Below are 18,722 nucleotides of genomic sequence, written 5' to 3'. Positions count from 1 at the left end.
CTGTTTTTGGTCTTTTCGAGTCTGACTGGGGGTAGATCGAGTAAATACTTTTTTCTTGTGCAGTGTGTATGAACATCTTGTCTATTTATGAAACTTTTCAAATTTTCTTTTATATCAAGTAATGAGCAGTAGATGTATAAACTTGGCAACGTCATAATTTGAAGTTCTTTGAAAAAAGGTGAACAAGATTCTTGCTTAGAAACATTTTTTTTTAATCCTAATAGCTTTTTTTGCCATAAAAATATTATTTGGCACTAGAACTGTTTCCCCAAAGAGTCACACCATACCTCAAGTGTGAATGGAAAAATGCATAATAAACAGTTATCAACATCTCTTGAGTAACAGTATTCCTTAGTTTACATAATAGGTATATAACTATAGATAGTTTAGTACATAAATAATTAACATGTTGCCAGCTTAATTTACCATCTAGGATAACACCCAATAACTTAACAGAATCATTACTGTATTTAGTATTATTGTGTAGAGATAATGTTAAATATTCAGTTTTATTATGATTCACTGCCAACCCATTTGCTTTAAAACCATTCTAGAGCTAATTTAAATGAACTTTCTTGATCAGATTTTAAGATTTGTGAGTCTTTATTACAGTTTAAAAGAGTAGTATCATCCGCGTACAAAACAGAATTACAAGGTAGGCTAGATGAAAAAATCATTGATTGCAACATTAAACAGAAAAGGTCCCAAAACAGAGCCTTGCGGAACTCCCAATTTCACTGTTTTGAAATTGGACTTGTTCTCCCCCTGGACAACCATCTGTTTCCTGTCATATAAATAAGATGACAATAATTGTAATGCTTTATGTTTTATGCCATAACTAAACAACTTTTTTTAACAACAACTCATGATTAATACAGTCAAACGCTTTACTTAAATCTATCAATGTTGCAGATGATACAATCTTTTTCTCAAAATTATTTAAAATGTTTTCCACAATTTTTCTTATTGCTTTCACAGTGTTTGATTTTTTTATAAATCCATATTGTTCTTTACAGAGCAAATTGTTTTGAGAAAAAAATCATACAATTGGTCTTTTAAACAACACTCAAAAATCTTACCCAGTATGGGAACCAAAGAAATGGGACGGTAACTAGCAGGATCTGCCTTGCTGCCCTTCTTATACACTGGCACTACTTTGGAACATTTCAGTGCTTTAGGAAAAATCCCCTCAGATAACATCCAGTTGAATAGAAAAGTCAATGGTTTTACTATGTAGGGTATAATATCCTTGATGATTTTATTAGAAAACCCAAAATAATCTTCGCTTTTTGATCCACTCAACTTAGATACATATTTTATAATTTCAAATTCAGTTATTACATTTAATTGGAATGTTTTACTAGCATTATTAAATCTAGATAAATAATTACTCAAAAGCTCAATAGCAGTGTCAAAATTATTTTGCTTCAAATGTGTAGTACTAACTATATTTATAAAATAATCATTAAAGTCATCAGGCTTTATTAATTCTTCAACGCTTTCTTTCTTATAATGAATTTCCTTTTTTATTATACTCCAAGCAGCTTTACATTTATTTGGAGCTCTCATAATATATCTGTCAGTGGCTAATCGTTTTTCTTCCTTAATTCTATTTTTATACATCTTTTTTATTTCTATATACATTTTTTTGTGTTCAGCTTCATTTTCTGTGCCCTTACTTATCTTGAATCTATCATAAAACACTGTTACTATATTTCTAAGTTTATATAGTTCAGGTGTAAACCAGTCAACCTTTGGTCTATTTCTACTTTTGATTTTGACATCTTTAACAGGATAGCATTCTTTAAGTGAACTTGTTAATATTTGTAAAAAAAATCAAAAGCATCGTCAACAGTTGCCACCTGTCAGTCTGATTCAGTCTATGTTTCAAACCTTCAATGGCACCAAAAGACAGATCTCTCACTTTTCTTTTAAGAATATTTTTGTCTGGTACTGTATTTGAAAAATGCAACTCATAAAACTCTGTGTATATACCAGCGTGATCAGATACATTTGGTTCGATAACTTGACATTTTACTTTGTTTTTGCTTAAATTACTAACGTCATTGTCAAGACAATCATCTTCTCTAGTTGTATCAAAATTATGACAATACATATTAAATGATCTTAATAAATTCAAAAAAGTACATTTTTCAGAAGAATCTTTTCTTACATCTACATTAAAATCACCTGTTAGTATCACAGTTGCAAAATTTTTATTTAAAAATATCATTAAAGACTCCAAATAATCAAAGAAACTAAAAATATTACTCTTTGGAGTACGGTAGATGGTAACTATAACAACATCAATCTACTTTAAATATATAGCTGTTGCTTCCAAAACAAAAACAACACAAAAATGTAACAGTAACATCTACCCACGAGACCACAAGGCTGAGGAAGCCATCAGATGCAAGGTCAAACTCCAGTCCTTCATTGAGGATAGAGAGTAACTTGAGTAACAATATTGTACAGAGTGGGGCATATGTCAGTTTCCCCAGAAAAGAAATTTAAAGGCTTTATAGGTTAATTGAATACAACACATTTAGGCAAGAAAACAAATTCATTAGGTATATGAAATTACTCACATATTACTTACTGTACAATGTTGTAGCAACTGTTCGAAATGTCCACCTTGATTTTGTATACACTTCATATAACGACTGAGAACAGAATCACAAATGTTTAGCAATAAGGGTTTATTGTTATTAACAAGTTCAAATGCATTTCTAATTAGGTTTCTGAGTTCTTCATGATTTTGCCAGGAGCTACTACTTCGTAGTAGTACAGTACTCGAAATACCCCCTCATACCATAACACCAGGCACATTGAGATCTGCTTGGATTACGTTATGAGGGTTTACATCCGACCAGTACACGCAGTTGTGCCGATTAACGCATCCATTTAGTTTGAAACATGCCTCATCACACCACAAAATTGATCGCAAGAAATTTGGATGAACCTTTGAGCGGATAATTATTGTCCCACAGGATTCCAATCGCCTATTGGAATCATCCTCGTGAAGCCCATGGAGTAAAGATGGACTGTATGGCTTAAATTTTAATTGCTTTAACATTCTTTGCACGCTTCTTCTTGATATTTCTAGTTCAGCAAATGCCTTACGAGTCGATTTACCGGGACTGGCTACAGAAGCTTGAGCAATATTATATAAAGATTAGGTTGTTATTGTGACAGGGTAATGGCCATGAAACAGACTTCCTGGGTAAGGAGACCAGTGTGTTTATCATGGACATGTACAACAGTAACATCTACCCACGAGACCGCAAGGCTGAGGAAGCCATCAGATGCAAGGTCAAGCTCCAGTCCTTCATCGAGGATAGAGAGTATCTCGCTTCTGTTAAAAAGTAAGTCCAGGATATGTTGTTCGCATTCTATTCTTTTGTAGACACATAGTTAAAACATAAAGGTCCTCTTACTACAAACTAGACTTGTAAGAAAATGTTGAGTTTAGCTCCATTTTAACCTTCTAGTTGGAACAGCATTTGAAATCTGATATTGTCATAGACTTGATATCTGGAGTCCATGTCTGATGAGACAAAAAAAGTTGGCGACTTTGGTAACAACAAGGAAGTCACAGAATAAATAAATTTGTAAATAAATCTAGTACAATCACTTTATATTTTAATGAGACATAGTAACTCACGTAGCCTAACTATCCACAAGACTGATACTTACTGTAATTTACAGATACTTAGATGAGAGCCTAGCCAACTTCCACCCTGACATCCTGGTATACAACGCAGGGACTGACATCCTGGAGGGAGACAGTTTAGGACTTCTCTCTGTCTCTGCTCTTGTAAGCTGTTCCTCACGTTCTGTGCTGCCTTTATTTATATTATAGTTTAAACATAAGTATGGCATGCAGTACACAGCTTGAAGCATGTCAAAGTATTGTATGACACCTTCTCACATAAGTATGGTTCGTGCAGTACACAGCTTGAAGCATGTCAAAGTATTGTATGACACCTTCTCACATAAGTATGGTTCGTGCAGTACACAGCTTGAAGCATATCAAAGTGTTGTATGACACCTTCTCACATAAGTATGGTTCATGCAGTACACAGCTTGAAGCATGTCAAAGTATTGTATGACACCTTCTCACATAAGTATGGTTCATGCAGTACACAGCTTGAAGCATATCAAAGTGTTGTATGACACCTTCTCACATAAGTATGGTTCGTGCAGTACACAGCTTGAAGCATGTCAAAGTATTGTATGACACCTTCTCACATAAGTATGGTTCATGCAGTACACAGCTTGAAGCATATCAAAGTGTTGTATGACACCTTCTCACATAAGTATGGTTCATGCAGTACACAGCTTGAAGCATGTCAAAGTATTGTATGACACCTTCTCACATAAGTATGGTTCGTGCAGTACACAGCTTGAAGCATATCAAAGTATTGTATGACACCTTCTCACATAAGTATGGTTCATGCAGTACACAGCTTGAAGCATATCAAAGTATTGTATGATAGCTTCTCACATAAGTATGGTTCATGCAGTACACAGCTTGAAGCATGTCAAAGTATTGTATGACACCTTCTCACATAAGTATGGTTCGTGCAGTACACAGCTTGAAGCATATCAAAGTGTTGTATGACACCTTCTCACATAAGTATGGTTCATGCAGTACACAGCTTGAAGCATGTCAAAGTATTGTATGACACCTTCTCACATAAGTATGGTTCATGCAGTACACAGCTTGAAGCATATCAAAGTGTTGTATGACACCTTCTCACATAAGTATGGTTCATGCAGTACACAGCTTGAAGCATGTCAAAGTATTGCATGACACCTTCTCACATAAATATGGTTCGTGCAGTACACAGCTCAAAGCATATCAAAGTATTGTTTGACACTTTCTCACATAAGTATGGTTCATGCAGTACGCAGCTTGAAGCATGTCAAAGTATTGTATGACACCTTCTCACATAAGTATGGTTCGTGCAGTACACAGCTCGAAGCATATCAAAGTATTGTATGACACCTTCTCACATAAGTATGGTTCGTGCAGTACACAGCTCGAAGCATATCAAAGTATTGTATGACACCTTCTCACATAAGTATGGTTCGTGCAGTACACAGCTCGAAGCATATCAAAGTATTGTATGACACCTTCTCACATAAGTATGGTTCGTGCAGTACACAGCTCGAAGCATATCAAAGTATTGTATGACACCTTCTCACATAAGTATGGTTCATCCTGTATGCAGCTTGAAGCATATCAAAGTATTGTATGACACCTTCTCACACAAGTATGGTTCAGTGGTGCACGCATAAATCTTCACTGGGGCTGTCCGGACCACCAGGGAGTTGGGGCTTTGGAAAAGCCCTCACATCAGCATGGGGGTCTAAGATTAACGGGAGTTATATTACAATATTGCTTCTTTATTTCTGTATTTTGACATAAAAAACTCCTTACTAACAATAACTTTCAGTTTTTATGCCATGTACAATGAAAAAACACTTTTTTGGCGCTTTTCAACCAAACAGCTATTTTGAAAATTCATATCTGATTTATGATCATGACTGGAGATTAGTGCTCTAAACTTTTCCTCATGAATCTCGACAGGAGGCGGCCCCTACCCCCAACCTTACCCATCCAGAATATCCCGTCACTCTGGAAGCAGTGCAAAAGTCCTTATAGGACTAGGTGCAATTTTATAAGCTTCTTGTACTAAGAGAAAAGAAAACATTAGGGGTTTTTACCTCATCACTCTATAGTCTCAAATTTAATTGAACTCTATTTGGATATTTCTTTATCAAATCAAATCAAAAAATTTGTATTTGTAATTTCATGGAGAAATACAATGGCGTCATGGTAGTAAAGTCATATTTTATATAAATATACAAAAGTTGTTTTTAATTTTACAAATTTTGATGTTGTTGTTTTAAGTCAGTGAATTCTTTGATCGAGTAAAAGGACCACTCCAGGAGCCATTCTTGAAGTTTCCTCTTAAAATTTTTTTGTCTGGAGACCTTCTTCAAGTAGTCAGGAAGGCAGTTAAACAATTTTGGTCCCATGTAGCTTGGCTTCTCTTCATATAGGCTGAGACGGTGGTTTGGCAAAATGAAATTGTTTCCATGTCTGGTGTTGTAATAATGGAGCGGTCCTGTTCTTGTTAGATTTTGATTAGTAGTGTAAAGGATAACTTCCTGGATGTAGAGGGATACTGATGTGAGTATCTTTAGTTCTTTAAATGTATTTCTGCAGGAGTCAAGTGGATTGAGGTTGGCTAAGATCCTAATCGCTTTTTTTTAATTACCAGGATACGTTGCACATTTTTTGCTGAGGAGTTGCCCCAGACTGTTATGCCATATCGGAGATGAGCCTCAAAAAGTGCGAAATAGGCAATTCTAGTTATCTCCTGAGTATTGGTAGCCTTTAGTCTTTTAAGGACATAGATGCAGGAGTTAAGTTTTGAACAAAGTTGATCAATATGTGGTGTCCAGGTGAGTTTGTCATCAATAGTTAGTCCTAAGTATTTAGCTTTATTATCAAGGTCAACTTCTGGGAGTCTTGTCAATTCTACTGTTCTTCTTCCAAAGTTTAGTTGTTGAGTCTTATGGTCATTTAATACTAAGTCATTCTGATTACAATATTGTTTTGCTGTATTTAGAGGGATAAAGGATGCTATTTCTAGTTCTTGTACTTGTTTATTTGCTATGAGGAGGATAGTATCATCAGCATACATGAGTACCTGGCTAAGAGATAGTTTGGGAGATTGTTGGTGAGCAGAATAAAAAGTACTGGCCCCAAGACAGATCCTTGAGGAACGCCTCTACTTAGAGGGAGTGGTGTTGATGTTACACGATATGAGGTGTTGTTTTTGATATATGATATTTCTACCATTTGTGTTCTTCCCTCCAGGTAGCTTGTAAACCAATTGGTTGCATTTCCTCTGACTCCCATATTATTCATCTTTTGAAGGAGGATATTATGGTCCAGGCAGTCAAATGCTTTAGTAAAATCCAGAAAAAGACCAGTCATAGCAGCTCCATCTTCCATCTGATCTAAATGAATTCAGTGAGTTCTATCAATGCTGAAATTGTTGACCTTCCTTTCAGAAACCCATTTGTTGGGTGGTTAGGACATTGTGGTCGGTCAAATGTGTTACAAGCCGGTTTAACATTACTTTTTCAATCACTTTTGAAACTGTAGAGAGAAGAGATATAGGTCTGTAGTTGTTGATGTCAGTTGGAGATCCTTTTTTTTAGTTTTGGAAACACTTTTGCCAACTTTAGAGCTCTAGGAAAAATGCCTTGGGAGAAAGTTTTGTTGATAATAGATGTCAGAGGTGGTACAAGTTCCTCTGAACAGCCTTTCAAAAGGATTGATGAGATGTCATCCACCCCAGCCGAAGGCTTCTGTTTGAGGTTAGAAATGGCTTCTTCTGTTTCTTTCAGGGTACAAGGCCATAACGATATATCAGGTATATGATTCTGTAGCTGGTTGAGTTGTTTGCTTGTTTGTGTGAGTCCAATTTCTGTTAATGTTTTGTCAGCTACTGTTGTAAAATAGAGATTAAGTGGTTTGCAACAAGTAGTGGGTCTGTTTGGAGTTTCCCATCAATTTCTAGTTCTATGGAGTCTGAAGTCCTGTTGTCCCGGCATCTTTCATAATTTATCACTTGCCATAGGGCTTTTTGCTTGTTACTAGATTGCTCAATGAAATGTGATGTAGCCTGTTTTCTGAGTTCCTTAAGCTGTAGATCATACGCCCTTTTTTTGCAACAGTTTCAGCTTTATCTACGTCTCTTCCATGAAAATTTTGTTTCTCCAAGGCCTTCAGATAGTCAGTGTTTAACCTATGAGATTCTTTGTTAGTTTCTATGCTTTTGTTTCTTCTTTGCCCTTGTTTTTTTATATGGACAAGCTGCATTGAGTGTTCTACACAACACATTACTAAAGAACTCATAGGCTTTGTCAACGTCATGTGTATTCAGGGCCGTCCCCAGTATTTAATGCGCCCAGGGCAAATCATGCCTTGGGGGCCCCCACATAAAAATTACATTTCATCAGTACAGCCATACCAAGTGATAAGGAATTTTTGGAAATTGTTATATGTAAATAAATACTCCAGTTTTCTGTGTGTAACAAAATACCAAATATATTATATATTTACATTTAAACATGTTTTAGAATAGATAATAGAATATTGAATAGACCTATATACATAGATATAAAGAAATTATTACTTTGGCTCTTTGGCATACAATACTTTTGTGGAACTTTAGGGCTATTAATAGTAGTAACAGATATAAACGCAATGCATAACTATTTCAATCTTAATGTCATAACTATTATTTACCTTTGACAGAGATAGTTTAATTTTTTAAAGAAATCTTCCTGGCCTTTGCACTAGCAAACTTCTTGATAACGTCTTCTAACTTCAGTCTTTTACATTCTTCATTTTCAATAGACAGCATGGCAAGGGATGACAGTCTCTCCTGAGACATTGAAGCAAGTAGGTTTTTATTAATTTAAGCTTACTAAAGCTTCTTTCACAACTGGCAACAGATATGGGAATAGTTAGAAGGATTTGAAGTGCAATCCACTAAGTTTGTGTATAGGTCCTTTCCGACTGTCTTCTTAATCTCTTTTAAAACTTGTAATGGGGTTGCCTTAGCTAGGCTTACTTCATTCACAACAGTTTTGACATGAAGGAGTTCCTGATAAAGTTCTTTTCCGCTTATGTCAGAGGTTTGCCCAAACGATAGGTGTTTCTGTAAATTTTCACAACATTCCTTCAAATCTTCTGCGTGAGGGAGTTGTTTAAGGTCGTATAAGAACCCCCATTTCAAGTTGTGGTTTGAAAACAGAATCAACCTTTCTTTTAGGGAAGCCTGCATAATGTCCAATAGTGGGTAGAAAACGTTTCTTTTAAATTCTTCTTCTGGGGTTGCTTTGTAGTCACTTTTACTTTCATAATCAAAAAGCTTATTTTTTGTTCTTTGGCGTTTTTCTTTAAACAATGGTTCCACGTCAATTTCACTACAAATCTCTTTGGCTTTTGAAACTGAGTCATTTAAACCGTCTTTACGAAAATCATCTATGAACTGTAAAGTTTTTTGCAACAGATTTGATGTTAAAGCAATAACAGTGCTTTTACCTTGTAAGGTTTTACTTATCAAGTTTACCTCAAACAAAACATTGTGCCAAACAATAAGGCAAACTAGAAATGAAAAGTCTTCCATGTGAATTTGGAGGGACTTAGCTTCAGATGAGATTGTAGGGTCATTGACAGTTTCACTCAGTTCTACAAGAGCGTCAAGGACGTCTTTGTACTGGTATCGAACGGCAGATACAGAACTTATTCGAGCCTCCCATCTTGTTTCACAAACCTTTTTCAAAGTTACACCTTTAACATGGTCACTGACAACGCACCAACGTTTTGGAGATGATGCGAAAATAGTGTAAATCCTTTGAAGGATTCCAAAAAGTAGAGTAGACTTGACGGATGATCTGGCTCCATCTGCAACAACCAAGTTGAGGCTGTGGCATCCGCAGGGTGTAAATACAGCTAAAGGATATTCTGAGGATATTCGTGATTGGACCCCATTTTTAGCTCCTGCCATGTTTGCGACATTGTCGTACCCTTGCCCGCGGCAGTTACTCATGTCCAAACCACATAACTCTACCTCTTCTGTTAACAATTCAGTCAATGCTTCCCCTGTTGACTCCTCAGTAATCGTGTAGCCTATAAAACTTTCTTCAATAACAATTTCACCATCGATCTCCTCTTCTTCGTGAACATAGCGAATGGTGAGAGATGTTTGTTCCTTATGACTTACGTCTGGCGTACAATCCAACATAACTGAGAAGTACCGTGACAGCTTTATTTTCTCGATTATATTGTTTTTCACCTCCATTGCCAGACTGTTTATCAACTCATTTTGAATATTGACACTTAACATTTGAACTCGATATTCACTCTCTTCAATGCATCTTAAATTTTCCATCATAACCGGATCAAACTCTCCTAGTAACTGGATAAGGCCAAGGAAGTTTCCGTTATTTTTTGTAAAAAGTTTTGTTGAGTTTCCACGAAAAGCCAAGTTGTGTTCTGCTAAGTAAATAATAATAGCAATAATTCTTCTTAGTATGTTTTGCCATCTCTCGGCTTCTTTTTGTATTTAGCCCATGAGCTCAGTATCAATTGCTGTATTTTGGTTGATTCTACGTTCAGCTTCAATCCATTGCTGGGTAAACTTAAAATGCTCAGATGACGTTTCGTGAGATGAAGCTCGCTCATGAAATTTTTTCCAATTATTGAATCCTTGCTTTTTGCCAAAACTTGAGTGTGGATTATTGTCAAATAAACGACATGGAAAGCAGAACACTGCATCAGAAGAGCAAGAATAAACTAACCACCGCCTTTTCACTTTCTCGCCATTTTCTGCGTGGCGATATTGAAAATCATTTGAAAAATTACGCTTTTCACTGTTAAGTGGATAGTCATCATTACTTTTTTTTAAATGACGGAGCACCCCTTGTTATGATTTCATCTCTCTCTCTGACAGTTAAATTTTCAGGCCACGTTGACGGGTCATTAGAAAAATTTTTATTTTGGTAGTTTAACATTTCAACAGTTCTCTTCTTAAGCTTGTCATTGGTTTCCTCCTTCAGTATTTCAGCAGTCTCCTCTACCTCAGTTAAAATTAGGTCTTGTTCACATTCATGGTCGAAGTCCTGAGTATTTGAAGTAGCGAGTAAAGATGAAGTAGGTTGTTGGGTAGTGCCCTCAGCTATTGTGAAGAATTTTGTCAACTTGGGTACTTTACTTAAAAGTGCACTGTGAGCTAATTCACTGTCTTTTGTTAATTTTCGTCTCTGAGCACCTGATAGTTTTTTTAGACATTTTAATAAAATAATCTGAAATAAAATGAAACTTCTTCAAAAAATTATGCTTGTTTACTTCAAATGAAATTAAAAAATAATGTTTAAATCTGTTGATCTACATGTTGCGTAGTTTTTATGCCTACGCTACGACATGCAAGCTAGAGTGCACATAGTACCTTGGTCGAAACAACATTTACATAATTATTACCAATACATATGACAACCAACACATATTTAACTACCACATGTCTGTAGCTTTTGTATATGTAGGTATTAATACAATACGAAGCTCACATCTCACGTACACATTCGCTTAATTTCACAGCTCTAAGTCTCTACAAACACTAAACACACGAGAGTAGTTAGCAACCTAATCTATACGGTGTAGACGGAATGACAGTGCCAGTTGGAGTTGCGAGTGCGGTGTTGCCAAATGGTCTAAGTTGTTTTTGCCGCGCGGTGTTGCCAAACTTAACTTACTAAAAATAAACAGTATTTTTAAGTATATGGTTCAAACCAAGTTCTTTTTAACAAATATTAAGGCACCGGATTGGGGGTTTGTATGTATATAGTAGAATATCGTTGAAATTTTGTTTTACAAATTTAATAATATTGACTATGAGTAAGGCACCTCCTAGCCGCGGCGCCCCCCCCCCCTTCGGACGGCCCTGTGTGTATTGTATACATAGTCAAAAGATTCAAAGCTGAGTAAGTTTTTAAGGTGATGCAAATTGTCTTTAGTAAAATGTCTACAGGTTGAACTAGGATAGGTTTTTTCTGTGTTTGCAGGTTTACAGTGCATAATTGTGCTGTATGGTCTGACAGACCTGTTATGATGACTTCAACACCGATATCCCCTTTGTTAAGATTTGTGCACACTACATCAATTGAAGATGCAGAGTTGTGCACAACTCTTGTTGCTGGAAGTTCTAGTCTTACAATGTTATGACTGGTTAACATTTCTTCAAGTTTCTTCTTTTCTTCTTGTTTTGAGTTGTTAGAAACCTGATGGGGTCTGTCAATATTAATATCTCTTATAATTATAATGGGATGTTTCCAGATTGGTAGAAGGTCAAGGGTGTTAGAAAGAGCATCCAAAGCATAGTCCACATTTCCACTTGGAGGTCGGTAGAGGCCGAGGATATAGATGTCTTTATTTTTGAAATTAACTTTTATTATATGTTGTTCATATATGAGTTCAGTGGAGTTAATACCGGTTTGTACATTTTGTGTTGAGTTCCTAGCACATATCGTAGCTCTTCATTAGTATATATGGCTACTCCTCCTTTCTTGAAGTTTTTCTGGAGAAGCCCCCAGTCAGCAGATATCCAGGTAGTCTAGTGTTCAGGAGCTGTTCTTCTTTTAATCCATGTTCACTCAAGATAACTAAATCAGGTTTAATTTTTTGAAGAAGATGGTCAAGTCTGTTTATTTTTGAAGCTAGTGAATCCATATTTTGATGTAAGATGGTTAGTTTATTGGTTTCACCCTTTCTTTTTTTTTCAGAGGAAAGCCTAAAACATTTAGAATTTAGATTTAGAAGAGCTGAGAGATTGGTTTGTTTGAAGAGCTTCCAAAAAAGATTCATGGTGGTGAACATCTGCCTGAACTAGGATTTGCTGCCGGGATATGGGAAGATGATCTAGCACCACAGGAGTGGATGATGTATCAGTATCAATGTTGTCAGTGTTCGGTCAATCACTGTGATTATTTGTCATGAGCTCCATGTAGAAATCTATATTATTGGTATAGAATTCCTCTATACTCACATCCTTGCCTCGTGGTTTTGCGTTGACTGGTGGTTCTCGTGGCATAGTAGGCTGTAGTGTTTGTGTTTTTTGCATCTTACCATTTTCTTTTTGTTCTCCAGGAAGTGCAGATACTGGAAGAATATTGGTGAGCATTTTTTTCCTGAGCTTTAGATGGATAAAAGTCAGGAGTTTCATTTTGTTTTTGGCTGAGTACTCTACTTTTGGCCATTTGGAGGGATACACTAATTTGGCTGTTTGGTCTGTACTTATTTCTATTAGAATATGTGCGGGATGGTGGCCTGTGTTGAGTTTTTCAGTGTAATTTTGAATTTGGCACTTGAGTGCTTTCACGGTATCCTCAACTTCGTTTTGACGGGTTTTCAAGTTTTCCAAGCTGTGTATTAAGAGAGGGCTATGGCTTTGCTCAAAAAAGTGGACAGGTGATTTTATGTTTCCAGTTTGTGTTTCAGAGTGTTTAAAGGTTTTGCTTTGTTTATTTAAATCAGGTTTCTCGCTACTGGTACGTTTCAGGTTTTGTATAGTTACATACAATTGTTTAATCTCCTTTTTTGATCCAAAATTGTCAATTCTTTAACAAGTTGAAATTCAGCTTCTTGCAAAGTTTCAGTTAAACTGGAATATTTGTTTTCAAGAGCTTCAACTTTTAGTTCAAGATCTTCAATTTTTGCCTCATACTGATTTTTTTCAAATTCAGTCTTGGCCCTATAATGCTGACTTAGTTGGGAATTTTTTTGAGTCAACTCATGTATTTTTTGTTTTAATTTGCTGTTTTCAGCTAATAAAGCACTTTGATGGCTTCAGCAGCTAGTGTAAGGGATGTTTCTAGATCATCGGCATCTCAGAGGTTTTTGATTTTAGACTGAACTTCCTCAATATTTATGTGAGGTTCAGTTTGACTTGTCAGTAATGAAGAATTGGAGTCTGAGGTTATTTGGAGGCTGGGGGGAGTCAACGGCAGGTTTGGAGAGCCTGTAGTACATTTGTTACATTTCCAGTTATCTGTTTTATTGGAGGACATTTTTTTCAAAATTTTCTCACTGATATCTTGACAGCCGGAGTGGAACCACAGTCCACATAGACCAGTGCACTTTAGTCTTGAGTACTTTACTCCTATTGAACATATACCACAGGAATATCTTGTCGGCATTCTTGGAGGAAAAGAAAGAAAAACCCAGAGGTTGAAAATGAGGAGATGTTCAGTTTTCGAAAGTTTGGCTGCTTCTTTATGTCAAGATTCTTGATGTTAAGAAATAAAATTAAAATCAGTTTTTTAAAGTTTGGCTGGTTCTTTATGTCAAAAATATTGAGGTTCAGATATAAAAATCAAAAACAGTTTTTTAAAGTTTGGCTGGTTCTTTATGTCAATAATTGAGGTCCAAAATATAAAAATCAAATCAGTTTTGTAAAGTTTGGCTGTTTCTTTATGTCATAAAACTTGAGTTCCAGGTGTATGAAATTGCACAGTATAAGTTAGATTGATTTAAGGTAGTCAATGGCCATGTTGTAACATACTGTAGTCCAGTATATTACTAGGTCTGGCAATAAAATAGCAAGCAGAAGTCTGAGGTTAGTAATCAGCAGACGCTGTGTCAGCGCTGGAGGTTAGTGCTCCCGGCTGCCTGACACACTTGGTCTAGCTGTCTGTCTGCCACCTGTTGTTCAACTGGTGTAGTGTTGGAAGTGACGTATTTAGCAGCAATGGATGAGTTTCAGTAGTGTTTTGTCAATGTTAGTATATTAGAAGAGATAAAATTCTTTCCTTATGCTCCTAGAATATTTTATTAAAAGTCATTCTAATTATTTGACATATTATTGTCATTCTATGTATTGTCAAAAATAAAGTATGTTGATATATAGGTCAGTTACTGGTAAGTGAAAGAATAAGTAAAATATTTCACTTTCTTTGAGTTTTAAGTGTCAAATTTTTTGGTGAACAGACTCACGGTACTCCAGGTAAGGTGCTGGTCGGAGGTTATTTGGACCTAAAACCATCACTAATTTACTGATTCTTGAGAGCACTTTCATAGGGAATGAGGCTAAATGTAGTCTACATAGATTTTTTACAAAGATTGTTACAAAGTTAACCACAATATTGTATTGAAAAATGTTCAAACTTTGAATTTGATAACAGTTTTGTTTAGCTTATTGACGCCTAAAAAATATACACCTTCAATAGTAAATGAGAAGTAGTTATGTTACCTACTTGGCTCTGGGTACCACAGGGTTCTTTTATTTCTAATATTCATCAGCGTCTTATCTAAAATCGTGAAAGGATCCTCTTTAAGCCAATGACTTAATTTGTGTAGACCTCGTTACAGAGATGATGATAGAGATCTATCATTTGACATTCTCTGAATACGCTTGAATGGTATAAGAATAAGAATAAATTTATTGTCATATAGCTTCGACACAAGTCATGTATAAAATATGAAAACCAGCATAAGTCCAGACAAGGAAAATTTGGTACCCAAAACATAAAGTTGCCAAAAGTCACGCCACAATTTAAATTATTTTAAAATATAATAACAAATTAAAACAGGTATATAACAAATAAATAAATAACAACAAGTAAAACACAGCCTCAGAAATTGCAATAACAGGTTATATAACATTGATACATTTTCTAATACAGTTTGTATAAATAAAAAACATATGACATTAACATTTAAAATCTAATCATTAAACTAAATAGGTTATGTCTAGAAACTAACAGTTCCACAATCAAAAAATTATTTTAATAAATAAAATGGAATGACTAAAAGCCAGGAATAAAATTTTTGTTTAAATTCATTAAAACTATATTTTGAGATAAGTGGTTTTAACAAGTTGTATACTTTCAAGGAGATTACTGTGTGACTATTAATAGTTTTGTTTAGTGTATAAAAATCTATGGATACATTTTCTCTATTTCTGGTGTTATATACATGTCTGTCACTGTATGTCTTCAGAGGATCAGGATGTTTGAGAATGTAGAGTACAATATCAAATATATATAAGTTTAATATGGTTTAAATTTATTGGCAATAAAAATTTGTTTGAGCTAATGGTTCACAACGTGCAATAATTCGAATGGCTTTCTTTTTGTATAATAAAAATTTCTGATATCTACTGCAGTTGAGTATGAGTAATAAAGATAACAAATTTTTTTGAGTTTCTTATTTTAGATCAAACTTGCCAACTCTTCTAAACTATTGTATAAATGGTGTTAACCTTAACTTTTTACAAAAGTAAAGATTTGGCGTTATTTTGATTCTTACTTTTTAAAATGTGCATATCGCCACATATAATACTCTATTCATAACTACTGTCTAATATGTATATACTAGCAGTTACCCGCGGCTTTACACGTAATTTCATGTTGAAAAATTGGACAATATATTCATATATGCTTTTTCTATGACATAATAAACAGTCTAGAGATAATCGTTAGTCACTCAAAGCTATTCCAATCTCCTGATTCAATTTAGATTTAAGTTTAAAGAACAGTGTTTTGGGATCCTGTTGTCATAAAGTGAAACAGTTTTTATAAGATTAGTATTTTCCTCCAACATTCCATACTGAAGTTCTCCATTGATTTCAGTAACAATAAGAGTTAGCCTTTTTATCCCAATGACAAAAATGTATCGTACAACTAAAAAGTTGCTGCGGTCAATATGAATATGTTCTGGTCGTTCGTTTAAATTCACTCCCGGTCTAATCTATTGACGGTTCCACAGTTAATTTATGCTGTTGCTTTGACCAAAAAAATTGTCTCATTTGGTGATTAAGTAATTTTGATATTTTTACCAATCAATAAATATGTATAAAGGATATATGCTTCTAGTATAAGGCAAGAGTGTGTTATCACCATTTGATTTTCTATAACTACAGTAATAATGCCATACACAATGTTAAAGGACCTAACCAGATTCGATTACTTTATGTGCAAACATTTACAGTTTTATACAATAAGGTAGTTTTTATAACAGATATATGTGTATATATATAATAAAACAAATATGTGACATTCAATACTCTACCTGTACTGATTATGTTCCAGGGTATAATTGAAAGAGACGAGATTGTGTTCAGAAGAGCGAGAGAACGCAATATCCCCATTGTAATGTTGACAAGTGGTGGATACTTAAAAAAGACGGCTCGTATCATAGCTGACTCTATCCTGAACCTTCACGAACATGGCTTGATCAGCTTGGATATCACATAGTTCTTCCAGTAGATTACAAACACACTGCTCTTGAAAAATAAGCTTTAATCATGCCTTTTCTTCTAGAAAATGATAAATGTTAAGTTTTATCACTGTTATTTGCTTATGTTGCATGTATTATTTCTAATCAGTATTTATAGGGTGGTGCAAAAAGAACGCATGATTTTAAAATGTTATAAGCAAGTTTATTTTAATCATACAAACAGTTTATTAACACCAAAATAATTCAGCACAACACAACCCAATTTTAGAATTGGGCATTAAGAATTCCAAATTACTAAAATTTTTTAATTTAACATCGTAAATACAAGTCTTTTTGCGTAAAATCACATTAAAAGTCTCTCTTCAGAGTTCTTCATAACTTTTGTCAAATTGTCCTGTGCTAATGTAGCAATTTCTTTACATATTGCAGCTTCCAAGTGGAAGTCATGGCAATAGATTCATGTGCCAGAAAACTCATACAACTGAGGCCAAAAGAGCAGAATACTTAATACTTCCAGATAGTCAGGCAGTATTAAAAGGCACAATGCCTGCTCCTTCAACTTTAAAACAGTATGAGAATGTAAGAATGTACTAGCGGAACTGGCAAAGAGGAACAAAGTTACACTCGGTTGGATGCCAGGCCACGAGGGCATTCAGGGAAATGATAACGCAGATACCCTTGTCAATATAGGTACAGAAACCCTTATGGTAGAGCCAGAGCCAGGCTGTGGAATAGCTTTCTCCTACAGCAAAGCTCTAGTAAAAAATTAGGAATAGGATTAGATCTTTAAACTGAAGAAGGGCCTCTAGACCAAGACAATCTAAAATGTTTATCTCTCTTTGCAAAATGTTGGTCAGCTCTCCTAGAACCAAGTAAGAAGAATATACGACTGGTATTAGGGATGTTGACAGGATGTGGCCCTCTTAGGAAACATCTTATGGAGGGTCTAAGCTAGACTGATGACTACAGACTCTGCGGAGAAGCAGAAGAATCAGCGGAACATTTATGGCTAAACTGTCCTGCCATATGTAAAACTAGGAGAACATTCCTAGAAGTGTATCTTCTCAGACCGAAGGATATCAGAGAACAGGAGTCCTCAAATTTGATAGGCTTCAGTAAAAGTCTCACATTGTGAGGTCCTAAACATGAAGTAAGAGAGGCGCAAAGGTCTTTTAGGATTACCTGCAGAAACTATTGCCTACTTCTTTCTAGACCAAAATAAAATAGCTCCCCTCCACTGATACTACGATATTCAAATTCTGTTTGCACCACCCTACACAATTAGGATTAAGGATTACCATACCAGTGTTATTGCCCAATAATGTTTTGTCCATTCTTGAACTATACTGAGTGTTCCAAATGTCTCATCCCTATCAAAGTTTTGAACAGTTAAAAATTATTAAATCTCTTGAAATGTTTGAATTTTTTTTAATATGACGTAAAATCAGCTGAGGACGTTTTTGATAGATTTCAATATTACTTCCGTCTCCCCAAAATAAAAGGGAGGGGCTATTTTAAAAATTTTAATGGGATGGCCATTATGTAATAAATCATACTAACCCTCGAATTGGCAGTTATTTTTACTTCAGATGGCAGACTATTTTTGAGTGTTTGATACCCGTACTTTAAACATTTTGTAAAAAGTATGTTTTTACTATAAACCTTTAAGTGTAATATTTTTTTTTTCAGAGATAATTATGGTATAAAAACATTATGCATAAACCATAAAAAATGACTACACAAAAAAAGTTTTTTAAGTGGTGGGACTGCCCTTGGTAAAGTGTGATAATATTATAAATTAATATTAGAATCTGATGTAGCCAATTTATTCTTCATTTTATATAGTTTCAGAAAATATATAACGGTATCCAGCTTCTTGTGAAGAAACATTATACAT

General features: G+C 35.0%; 1 protein-coding gene across 1 annotated transcript in view; it reads left to right on the top strand.

Annotated features, from left to right (window-relative positions):
- The window catches only part of LOC124372292 (histone deacetylase 11-like), a 56,820-nt gene extending 39,559 nt beyond the window's left edge, over positions 1-17,261 (top strand). Inside the window, exons 5-7 of the mRNA XM_046830673.1 lie at positions 3,196-3,365; positions 3,709-3,817; positions 16,678-17,261. Of these exons, the coding sequence (XP_046686629.1) occupies positions 3,196-3,365; positions 3,709-3,817; positions 16,678-16,842 (444 nt within the window). The 3' untranslated portion in view covers positions 16,843-17,261. The remainder of the gene's footprint in view (positions 1-3,195; positions 3,366-3,708; positions 3,818-16,677) is intronic.
- The last annotated feature ends 1,461 nt before the right edge of the window (positions 17,262-18,722 follow it).

This window comes from Homalodisca vitripennis, unplaced genomic scaffold (assembly GCF_021130785.1).
Source record: "Homalodisca vitripennis isolate AUS2020 unplaced genomic scaffold, UT_GWSS_2.1 ScUCBcl_2794;HRSCAF=7893, whole genome shotgun sequence".
NCBI classification, from domain to species: Eukaryota; Metazoa; Arthropoda; class Insecta; order Hemiptera; family Cicadellidae; genus Homalodisca; species Homalodisca vitripennis.
This window is presented reverse-complemented; position numbering and strand designations above follow the sequence as displayed.